This window comes from Globicephala melas, chromosome 14 (genome assembly GCF_963455315.2).
Source record: "Globicephala melas chromosome 14, mGloMel1.2, whole genome shotgun sequence".
Lineage (NCBI taxonomy): Eukaryota > Metazoa > Chordata > Mammalia > Artiodactyla > Delphinidae > Globicephala > Globicephala melas.
In genome coordinates this window covers 60,076,491-60,089,252 of record NC_083327.1, presented here as the reverse complement: position 1 = coordinate 60,089,252, position 12,762 = coordinate 60,076,491, and the positions used below count along the sequence as shown (strand labels likewise).

Genomic DNA, 12,762 nt, shown 5'->3' with positions numbered 1-12,762 from the left:
GAGCCCGTGCTCCACAACAAGAGTAGCCACTGCAGTGAGAAGCCCTCACACCGCAAGGAAGAGTAGCCCCACTCGCCGCAACTAGAGAAAGCGTGCATGCAGCAACAAAGATAAGAGTGAAGTAAAATAAGCACCACCGGACTTCCCTGGTGGCGCAGTGGTTGAGAGTCCGCCTGCCGATGCAGGGGACACGAGTTCGTGCCCCGGTCTGGGAGGATCCCACATGCCGCGGAGCGGCTGGGCCCGTGAGCCATGGCCGCTGAGCCTGTGCGTCCGGAGCCTGTGCTCCACAACGGGAGAGGCCACAACAGTGAGAGGCCCGCGTACCACAAAAAAAAAAAAAAAAAAAAAAAAAAAAAGCACCGTCTACTCAATATTATGTGCCAGGCAAAACACTTGGACTTTTAAAAATATTTTAAAATCTGCATAACAACCTGGGCAGAAATATGACTACCCCAGTCTTACAGATGGGGAGACAGACTCAGTGAAATGAAATGACCAGCCAAAAAACACAAGGTGCTGGAAAATGAGTGGCCAGCACTGACCAATTCAGGTTATGTTAAGGTTTGATAGGTAGGGAAGTTGTGAGACTCCTTTCCTGACTGTCCATCCCACCAACTTTCCCATCAAGGCCTCATTAGACATCAAAGGAGGTAAAACGCATTTTTTCTTTTCTTTTGCACCCTGCAGGTACGAAGATGGATCAAGAGTCCGGTGGTCAGCGTGGACAAGCATCAGAGTCCCAGTCTGAAGTACACGGGCCCTTCAGTGGTGTACATGCCACCAGGGGAGCCAGACTTCGAGCCTTCGTTGTGTCAGACGTGCCTGGGAGACCAAGCTTTCCAAAGAGGGGTTCTCCCTCAGGAGAAGGAGTCAAGCTCATGGGAAACTCAATCCGCGTGTGAAGTAAGTTTGCTCTGGATCCGTTCTTCTGAAAGGATTCTAGGCCTTTGTTTTTCTTGTATCCATGCCATGGTACGCCCCCAAAATTTATTTATTTTTTTTTCAAAATTTATTTTTTTAATGCACGTTTATAAAGCTTCTGAGGAGGACATAGAATTGTGGCCTTTGTTAGTCCATTGTACTGAGTATTTTTTAAATAGACTTTACTTTTTAGAGCAATTTTCAGATTACAGCAAAATTGAGAAGAAAATATAGAAATTTCTATACATTCCCTACCCCTAGATATGCATAGTCTCTCCCACTATCAATGTCCCCACCAGAGTGGAACATTCCTTACAACTGATGAGCCTACTTTGACACATCCGTGCCCAAAGTTCATAGTTTACATAAGGGTTCACTCTTGGTGTTGTATATTCTATGGGTTTGGACAAATGTATAATGACATGTATCCATCTTTATAATATCATACAGAATAGTTTCACTGTCCTAAAAACCCTCGGTGTTTCACCTATTCATCCCACTCTTCCCCCAAACCCTGGCAACCACATATATTTTACTGTCTCCATAGTTTTGCCTTTTCCAGATGCCATGCAGTTAGAATCATACACTCTATTGTCCTAATTTTTTATGCTGTTCCAAGGCAGCAATGTTTTGGTCAACTAGAAATTCCTCCTAAGTTGTTTGATCACACAGAAATCAATTCTTGTATGATGTAAGAAAGATATCATAACTGTCATCTAAAGTTTGTAAACACCACTGAAATATTTATCTCAACTTGATTTGACCCATAAGAGAGAACTATGTCAATCTTTCACTGTTTTCCCATATATACTTATATTTTTCCTGACATTTTTCTCTGTTACTCCAAGAGTTTTGGGGATTTGTGTGTTTGTTTGTTTTTTAATTTTGCTAATTCAAGGAAACCAGATAACTGACTTATCCTGTAGGTTCTAACATTTCAAAAATTTAAGGTTGTATTTTTAACTTATAACTCAATTAGGCTTATTTAGTTTGACTTTTTAAACCGTCAGATTACATGTTTATATTATTTTTATTACCAATTTATTGACATAAAAATACAACAGTAAGAAGACAGGACATGTTATTACAAAGTACAATTAATTGCAAGTGATCTTCTAATATATTATTTCAAATCAGTGCATCATAAGATGATAAATGTTAATAACTTCTCCTTCTTTTTTTTTTGAAATCAGCATTTTCCAGAGATAAAGTAATCATTTTAGCTGCTAAAAGATAAAAACACTTGAATCTGAATTCCTTTTAACCCTGAGATATGCAATGTCTCAGAAACTGTTACCTCATGAAAAAGTAATACCTGCTGCCTACTTTCTAGGGTTATTGGAAATATCAAGTGAGATATACATGAAATACTTCATAATCTATAAAGTGTCATGCAAATATAAATCATCATTACTTATGTTTGCTGACGTACATATTAGCTAAGCCTGTAACTGAACTAGACTTCCATGACTAGGTCAGCAGTTTGCTGATCTATGAACATTTGTCATAGGGCATTTGTTGTTTAGCTAGACACTGGCTCAACCCCATGTTAGTCATAAAAGGTAATAAATAGATTTTAAATGCAAGGATTGGAAAACTTTTTCTGTACAAGGCCAAATAGCAAATATTTTAGGCTTTGCAGGCCATACGGTCTCGGTCACTTTGATTGAGCTCTGCCCTTGTAGGGAAAGCAGCCACAGATAACATACAAATGAATGGGCCTGACTGTGTTGAAATAAAACTTATATTTATAAAAACACGTGGCTGGTCCACCAGCCATAGTTTGCATACTCTTGGACTCTTAAGAGTCTAAAAGAATTTGCCAACTCCTTAGAGTCTGAAGAACTATTCATGACGCAGAGGCAGAGAGAGGGCTCTGCAAATCCTATACAGAGCACAAATGCCTAGTCCTAAATATTTACTGGAGGCCCTACTATATGCCAAGCTGTTGGGAACAGAGCTAGATTAATGAATAAATGGGATTCCACTCAAGAGGAAACAATAAACAAAGAGCTGGAAGGAATTTAAAGCAACATTGTGATTCATCCTTTTACTTTATCCAGGATTATAGGTGAATCAGTCTCCAATTTACAATGGATTACCTGGTTCTGACTTAGCTGGGTTTTTTTAAGATCACCACAAACCAAAAAGACACTTATATTTTAACAATTTAAAAATGAATCTAGAAACTTCTCTGGTGGTCTAGTAGTTAAGATTCCACGCTTCCACTGCAGGGAGCATGGCTTCAATCCCTGGTTGGGGAAGTAAGATCCCGCATGCTGCGTGGCATGGCCAAAAAAATAAAAATGAATCTATACTTTGTATCCTTTAGGGATTAAACCACGAAATAGTTCCTTGAGAAGGCACCTCTGTCCTTTTAGGAAGTGCAGTTGTGTGCTAAGTAGATGGAGAGGCTGTTAGATGGAGACCAGGCCTCGTGGCGAAGACCTCAAGTTGGCCCCCTGACAACTCCTGATGTGGATTATTTTAAGCAAGTCATTAATTCATCCTTCCTGCTCAATGTTCCCTCCTATGAAAACTGAGATTATTCATGCCATCGAGTTTCTTCCTAGGAGTTTCTTGGTACTTTGCAGATGAGATGGGACTTTTAAAATCTTTTGTAAATGTAAATTTATGTGTAGTGTTCTGGAGTCAGGCAACCCACATTCTAGTGCCAGCTCTGTCCCAAGGTCAATATACGAACTTGAGCATGTCACAAAAGCTCTTCAACATCATGTGATGGGCCTAACCTAGTTAACTCTAAAGCCCTTTTTAGTCTGAAATCCTGTGGTTGGAATTTGATGACCTATAAATGAGAAAAAACTCTCTATTTGATGTATAAAGATAAAGCATAGAAAATGAGGTGAGAGTGTTTCAAATAAAATAAGAAAGGAAACAAAGCACAAGTCCTTTATGAATAATTGTGAGAGATTTTTTTTTTTTCCTGACTTTAAAAATAGTACAGTCTAAATGCTACTTTTGGGCTTCCCTGGTGGCGCAGTGGTTGAGAGTCCGCCTGCCGATGCAGGGGACGTGGGTTCGTGCCCCGGTCCGGGAAGATCCCACATGCCAGGGAGCGGCTGGACCCGTGAGCCACGGCCGCTGAGCCTGCGCATCCGGAGCCTGTGCTCCGCAACGGGAGAGGCCACAACAGTGAGAGGCCCGCGTACCGCAAAAAATAAATAAATAAAAATAAATAAATGCTACTTTTAATGGCCAAAAATTTGCTAAGAGTTATAGTGCAGTTAGTTTGTGCCATGCCTCGCCAATTGTCTAGTTAATAGCTTTTAAACATGTTTCTCCTATGCAAGAAACTGGCATATACGTATTGCTAATAAATCATCCAGAAGAATAGCAATATTGTGATGTTATTAGTAGTGCTGTCTAAAAATGGACTGTTTATTAAACAGACCTTTCTGGGAATGAGATGGGAAGAGGATAACATAGAGCTGTGTAAGCTGTTACTGAATAATCCATGCCAGTGGAACTCAAGTTGAAGTCAACTTTTAGTTCCTAAAGAGGTGGAAAACCATGTTAGTTTTTCGATGGGTGCATGTTGATTAAACATATTCAAACTCTGTTTTGAAGCATATCTCTCACAGCACCTCCAATATCCAGATAGACCTCGCTGGAAAGACAGGAAAGGAATGTTTTGGAGTGGCAGTGGGGAAGGAAATCTGGTGTGAGGGAAAGCATAGGATTGGATCAAGATGACAGCCAGAACATTTAACGTCATCTCTTCTTCTTGCTTTAAATAATAGAAAACACACACGCATTTTAATTTATAGTAGTGCTAGAAAACAAGGTATGTCATTGTATGCATAAGGAATAATTAAGACTCTCTGAAAAACAGAAGGCAGGTAGGATTATGAAGTTGATGAGAAAACTACAGTCCAAAATGATCACATCAAAGACAGATCTAACAGATGGGGACACTGCAAGCTTATCTATTCAAAAGAATCCAGTAAGTTGGAAAATAAAGATGTTCCAGGCAAGGCTTAATAAAAGGAAAGCAGTGTTAAGAATATAAATGTCAGAAAAAATACTATGTAACACAAAAAATTTGAAAGGAACAAAGAGGAATATTTCACATTGATGAAAGATAGCTGCTAAGAAGGTAGAACATTCACCAACCTTTACGAGCTTAGCAACATAACACGGAAATAGTTAAAGCAACAAATAATAGAAATACAAAGAAAAATGGAAAATTCATGTCACAGAAGAACATTTTTGTCATACTTCTCCCAGGAATTGCCAGTTCAAGAAGACCGACAATGTGTGAGGATAGAGGATTTTATTTTATTTATTTTTTAAAATTAATCTATTTATTTATTTATTTACTTTTGGCTATGCTGGGTCTTTGTTGCTGCGCGTGGGCTTTCTCTAGTTGTGGTGAGCGGGCACTACTCTTCGTTGTGGCGCGCAGGCTTCTCATTGTCGTGGCTCCTCTTGTTGTGGAGCACAGGCTCTAGGTGTACAGGCTTCAGTAGTTGTGGCACATGGGCTCAGTAGTTGTGGCTTGTGGGCTCTAGAGCTCAGGCTCAGTAGTTGTGCTGTACGGGCTTAGTTGCTCCACGGAATGTGGGATCTTCCCGGGCCAGGGCTCAAACCTGTGTCCCTTGCATTGGCAGGCAGATTCTTAACCACTGCACCACCAGGGAAGTCCCATTAGAAGATTTTAATAAAACAATTAACCAAATCTGATTTATGCTGAGATTTGTATATAAAGAAGAATATACTTTATTTTAAGCATACATGGAACAGTTACAAAAACTGACCAAGAATTAGATCATGAAGCATATCTCATCAAATTCCAAAAAACAGGAATCACACAGGTCGTACTAGCTAATTACAATTTGATAAAATTAGAAATTAAAAACAATATGAGAGCCAACCACCATCCTCAGCCAATCCATCCACCTGGAATTCCCATACATCCTTCCTATAACTCTGGGCTTACAGAGGAAATAAGAAAAGAAAACTAAATACTATTTTAAGTGTCTACCACACCACCAGGGAAATGCAAACTGAAACAATGAAATCCATGTGTTTTTAATCCATCAGATTGTCAATGGTTGAAAAGATTGATAATGTCATGGTAAAAGTATAGGCCAAAACACTACTGGTGGAAGGATTTTTTTTGGCAATTTTCCTTTATTAAAAATTCTCATCCACCTCTACTTTAGATATGTACTTGCTTATGCTGACAATGGGGACAGGTACAGTGATATTCAGTTAGAAAAGCAAATCGAAGATGAATATAGCATCATCACATTTATTTTTTTTTTAATTCGGTATTTCTCTTTTCATGTCTGTGTGTGTATGTGCGTGTGTATCTATGAGTATATGTGTGTGTCTGTGTAAATGCAAACAAAAAGATCTGGAAGTATATACATCAAACTGAAATAGTGATTACAACTTTCGTGTGATTCAAATGGAGAGATGATGAGGTGTGAGAGAGTAATCAAGAAGGACTTTAGCTTTGTCTATATTGGTTGAACCTTTCAAGACTATATTAGTGTACTACCCGTGAGTTTGGGGAAAATATTATGCCCACCAGGAAACTCACTTGTAGAAAGGAAGTTATAACTCAACCTCATTGGTTAAAAGTCAGGCACCATCACAAAGATGGTTTTGTACCATGAGACTTTCCCAGCACTACACTACAAAGAAAGGCACCTGGAGGAAAATGGAAACACACAATGTTTGTGCTCCCAACGTGCCTTGCTAATCCTTCTGTCTGTCAATCATTTTACCCTGCCCTGTGTGGTGTTTGTTGGTATGCACATCCATTCATTCTCGCAGTTCCCCCCAGTTTTTAAATCTAACATGTTCATTCTCCTATATCCTTCCTGGACCTTGCCTACATCTTAAAAATTAATGTGTTCTTTGTTTTTCTCTTTGCCTTTATTAGTTGAAATGGAAATTTTGTTGATGCAATTTTTTTTTTTTTAACATGAAAAGGGGAGACTAAGAAAACTCTGCAGCCCATGCTGGTTATAAATCACTTAACATTTCAGAGGCGTTGCGTGCCGAAGGCTCATGACTGATTCTCATTAACTTTGCCCTCTCATACGGGTTAGATTTGGCTGAGTGAGGATTTCCTCAGACTCCTCTGTCTGTGTTTCAATTGAAGACAGCTCGAAAGGTGCTTAGTCGGCTGCCAACAAATGAAGCCAGGGCACTGCACGCGGATTTTAAGGCCTGGTGAAGTCAGTCCCCTGGATAGAGCTGCCAACTTGAAGAAATTATTAACCACATTACTAACCCAAGAATTACTGTTGAGCCTTTGACATGATTAAATATAAGGTCACTGCCTCTTCTTCTTCCTCAGCAAATCACCACAGACAATAATAGAAGGCACTTTTAATTAAGCTTACTTGACACAGTTCTGGGAGAGCATCTGCCCCATGTGGCTTGTTCAGCATCTGGGATGCCATCCCTCCATCTGTTAGGCTATCATGGCTCAAGGAGGTGCACCGTTACCTTTATATTTCTTCTCAAAACTGTTGAGCTGTTCCTTTGAAGGCCAGGAAGCTTGGTAGTAAAATGGTGAGCTGAGGGACAGTCTCCATCCTGATTTACCTTCACATCATCTTGAGGTTTTCTGATCTTTCTTAAGAAAAGGCTATAAAAGACTTGAATCAACCAGATGGCTTTATAGACTTCTGGTTTCTTTCAATTTACATAGTAAAAATGGATTTTTATGAAGGCTTATAGGGAATAAAATAATAGTCTTTCCAATTGCCTTCTCCCCCAGTTTTCTGCTCTTAGTATGACATATCATGGTCTCTGGGTGATGTCGGGTGATTTCTAAGCTTATCATCCACAATAGTCCTTGTTCTGCACCAAATTTTAAGCTATTTCATCTTTGAGAAGGCATTTATCACATGAAACAAAACATTAGACCACTAAGGCAGGGAAAAGAAAATACCCTTACTTAGGATGTGACAGAGTGGATGAAATTCTGTCCAGAGCCAGAAAACCTGGGTTCGAAGTCCAGCTCTACCACTGGTGGGTCACGTGAACATCCACATGCTACGTGATCTCCAGAGGCTGACCTGCAAACCCTGAAGAATAAAACAGTGCTGCCTACCTTACCCAGCTGATGAGATGATGGGGATCAAATGACAGAGCATGTGTGGAAACTCCTAAAGAAAAAAACCCATAAACAGCACTTGAAATATTATTAGTTGGCAAATACACTTAAGGGTAATACAAACTGAAAAGACTTTAAAGCAAGTAAATCAATCTTAAGCAAAACATTCATCACATTTCCAAACTTTCCTAATAATAACAGCAACAATAAAGAATACTACCTGGAAAGTAATATGTCTTGGGAAACATTAAAAATGACTTAATTGGGGACTTCCCTGGTGGCACAGTGGGTAAGAACCCACCTGCCAATGCAGGGGACACATGTTCCCGGGAAGATCCCACATGCCTCAGAGCAACTAAGCCCGTGCACCACAACTACTGAAGCCCATGTGCCTAGAGCCCATGCTCTGCATCAAGAGAAGCCACCCAGTGAGAAGCGCGCGCACCAAAAGGAAGAGTAGCCCCCCCTCGCCACAACTAGAGAAAGCCCACACACAGCAAGAAGGACCCAAACACAGCCAAAAATAAATAAAATTTTAAAAAATAACTTAGTTGCCCTCTTAGGAGAATGAAAACCCCGATACTCACTATTGCCAATATTTATCTGAATATTATTATTCTAAGACTAAGGCAGAATTGGAAAAAAATTAGTTTCTTTCCCCAAAAAACTTGGAATATTTTTTCCTAGAAAGGCAACATAAAAAAAAAAAAAAGGTAGGGGTAAGAAAATAGAGGAAACTCTATTGGTTCCTCTTGGAGGTTTTCAATGTTTTTTCCTTTGTTCTACAATAATTTGAAGTGTCCTAAGTGACTTACAACTCAAGCATTTCTCTTTGGCTAAGAACCAGAGGAAAGATTACCTTGTTATCCTGTTGCTCTTGCTAAGAGCTACTAGTTAGCTGAAATTTCCATTTTTAGATTTCATATGTCTTTTACTATAAATCTATCTCCTTTCTGACTTTTCCCCATGATTTTCAAAATTTATGTAAGAATGATCATAACAGCATTATCGAGATGTTTAAAAATAATTCCATTTTCTTTATATGCCAACTGTTTTTATTTTTTTGTGTTCTCTCTCAGTTTCCCCCCTGTGTACCTAGTTTGTCCATGATTGTTGTCATAGTGTATATATGATACTGAAGCTGCCTTTTTTCCACTTAACATTTATTGGAAACATTCATATGTTGTAACAAATTTCATATTTATTATGGTTAACATTGCATCAAATTGATGTTGTTTAATGTAACCATAGACCTATCGTTAGTCCTTTCATTTTCTTAATTTTTTTCTCTTTTTCATAAGGCTGAAAATGATTTTTTCCCTCTCAATTTGAATAACCTTAGAATAAATTGAACCTTAGTATGAATCCCCAGTAATGGAGTAGAGTTTAAAATAATTATTTTTGTCAAAATACTTTCAAGACCAATTTAGAAAGAATCAAATAAATAAAAATGGTACCAGCACTATGTGAATAAACTTACTCCACTAGCCCTTTATCCCTTGAAGGTAGTGGTATGTTTTAATTTTTGTTCATTTAATGAAATGACACTTCAGTGATGTGATATGCATTTCTTTGATTACCAGAAAATTTAAGAAATTTTTCTATTTTTCAAGTCGTTACTTGTAAGTCTTCATGAGAATTGTTTTGTTCTATCCTTGCCTCTTTATTTGTCAGAATTTTGCATTTAATTTTGTCAATTTAAATGAATTATTTCTAGGTAGTTGACATTCTCCTTCAACTTCTTTCAAGTCTGTCTGGGGCAGATTTTTTTCCCACTCTACGTCTTGGTTATTATAGCCACAGAAATGAACCAGGTCTGCTTTTTGCACTACTAGAGAGAGGATATCTACATTTAAAGCTAAAATAAGCACACACTCCTCCACCCAAGAAGGTACAGAGCAAAGCCCTAGTGCCAACAGAAGGGTTGCACGTCAAAGAATGCTAGGTCCTGGGTGATTATGGCTTTCTGTCTGTGCCACATGCACATTTTGTGTCTGGCCAGACAGCTTGATACCCAGGACGCCGGTTCCTCCTCTTCCAGGAGTACATCTGTGTTTCCAGTCTGTGTTTCCAGGGCTTGTAGAGCCAGGAAGCCATCTCCACCCACTTGGTGCTTCCCCTCTCTTCCAGAGACGAGGGCCGGGACTCTGGAGGTGCATTCTTCCAGGGTCAGGGCACAGGAGGAGGTAGCACAGTGTCCCGCTCAGCCCCTCACCACCAGGCACTGACCAAAGGCTCGCTTGCTCCACAACTTGGCACACACTTCTGCTGTATTTAAAGACATGACTTAAGTCACAGGACTTACATGTGAGAGTCAGACTTTGGAATAAAACAAGTTTCTGCTTGCATCCAGAGCTCACTTCATTTTGATTACCTAAGCTCTCCTATGAGGTCCATCCCACCAGTATGCCTCCTTCCCAGGAGATAAGTCTGGAAAGGGATAAGGGAATCCATCCAGGCTATTTAGGACATAAAATATTCCAGGAAAGTTACTCTCTGTCCTCTCTAGAAATCTCTAGCCAGTGGTTACACTTATGCTTGGGTTGGAGCATATTTCGTTGGCTCTTGTTGTATGTAACCAAATCTATCCTGCTTCTAATTAAACTTATTCCTTTTAGTATAGTCCTTCCCAGAAACCATACGGCTATTTTCCACTATAATAATACCGCTTCTTAGTAGTTTTGAGACTTTAAAAATTTTATAAGAAGGCTTTTTACAAACTACTAAAAATCTACAAGCAAGAACTGAATTTAAGTGATAAAGCAAGTTTAATTGTATCCATTTGATATTTTTGGTCATTATTTCTCTTTTTTTCCTCAAAGTTTACAATTATATTTTTTTCTTGGATTGTTTTTTGAAATAATAGAATTGAATCTATCAAGAAGCATCCCTATAGTGTAAACTATAAAGAACAAGTTAAACAAAAATGTGAAGAATTTTGAGAAAGACAATGATAATTTCTTAAAACTTAACTCTAAACTTAACTTTTGCGGACTTGAAAAGACTCTTCTTATAAACATTCTAAAGACAAAGGAAATAAAAATGATTAATATCACCTTGATATTTCCTATTCACACAAAGTAAATTGCTTCTGGTTCATTCTGCTTACACAGAGAGACTTTGATAAACACCTAAATGTGCCAAGACACACATTTGTCTGTGGCGTTCATGATAAATAAGCCATTCTATTTTCACTTGTCTTTGTGAACCCATAAATAAATCAATCTATTTCTAGGCAAGATTCTAGCAAAGCTCAATTTGGTGACATCATCTCTTTAGAGAATCATCACAACCAGTAGAAGTACACGGATATTATGTGACTCAGCTCTGTTCCATAAGAAGATTAAACTTTTCTTATCGACCTTGAGTAGCAGACATTGGCATAAGGGCATATTAAAAATCCCTTTGAAGTCAAGCCAAACTTTACAGCTTGCTATCCATAATTTTAGTGTACTTTTCCAATGTCCATCAGCCTTGATAACTATAAATACACAATTCTATCCTCAATTCACTTTTCTCTCTTGTGCTGATAGGTGGTTTTCCTTTTGAGTTGATTTTAAAAGTGACCTTTCAAGAGATTCATCTAGATTTCTACTTGAGGGAAAAATTTGACAATTCAACACCTCTGGCTGGGTTAGATAAGTAGCAGACAGGTGGCTCCCTAGTTAAGACAGGGAGCAGGGGTTATAGATCTTTGTAGATTAGAAAATGCTAAATGCATTAACTTGGTCCGTACCAAAAGAAAAAGAAAAGAGAGAAATGACCATTACAATTCTCTTCTCCGCTTAGTATTGTGGAATCAGCAGCACTGACTTATTTTTAAAACAAGTAATCTGATATTAGCACAAAGGCAGACCTTTCCTGTAGTGACCACACATGCAAAATGCTAAGAGGGACATCAGAATGTGGAATGCCCTCCGAGCCACCATTGGTTTGCTCTCTCCACTAGTGTTTATTGAGAATTTCTATTACAGGCCAGGCAGGAAGAAGTATCTCATGCAGTGCTTCCAGGAGAAGGGAAAATACTGATAATTAACCAGGCAGTTATAATACAGTGATACATGCTACCAAAGGGGAAAGTACTTAAGAGGGTCCCATAGCCCACTACTGAGGGTCGATGAAGGCTTCAGCAGAATAGAAATCTAAACTAAATAGTGAAGGATGATGTACCCCAGTGTTCATAGCAACATTATTTACAATAGCCAACACATGGAAGTAACATAAATGTCCATTGACAGAGGAATGGATAAAGATGTGGTATACCTGTATATATATATATAAACACACACACACATCATACACACACACACACATATATATATATACCAGTCATATATACTACTCAGCCATAAAAAAGAATGAAATAGTGCCATCTGCGGCAACATGGATGGACCTAGAGATAATCATACTAAGTTAAGTAAGTCAAACAGAGAAAGACAAATATCATATGATATCACTTATATGTGGAATCTAAAAAAATAATACAAATAAACTTATTTACAAAACAGAAATAGACTCACAGACATAGAAAACAAACTTATGGTTACCAAAGGGGAAAGGTGGAGGAGAACAAATTGGGAATTTGGGATTAACAGATACCACACTACTATATATAAACGAGATTAAAAAAGGACCTACTATATAGCACAGGGAACTATATTCAATATCTTGTAATAATCTATAATGGAAAAGAATCTGAAAAAGAATGCATATATATATATATACATACATACAAACAT

At 38.4% G+C, this 12,762-nt stretch overlaps 1 protein-coding gene across 2 annotated transcripts in view; it reads left to right on the top strand.

Moving 5' to 3' along the window:
- Nucleotides 1-12,762, top strand: part of SGK1 (serum/glucocorticoid regulated kinase 1) — a 111,241-nt gene that overhangs the window by 45,018 nt on the left and 53,461 nt on the right. For both annotated transcript variants that reach the window (XM_060283590.2, XM_060283591.2), the window contains one exon: nt 691-906. In XM_060283590.2, the coding sequence (XP_060139573.1) occupies nt 691-906 (216 nt within the window). The remainder of the gene's footprint in view (nt 1-690; nt 907-12,762) is intronic.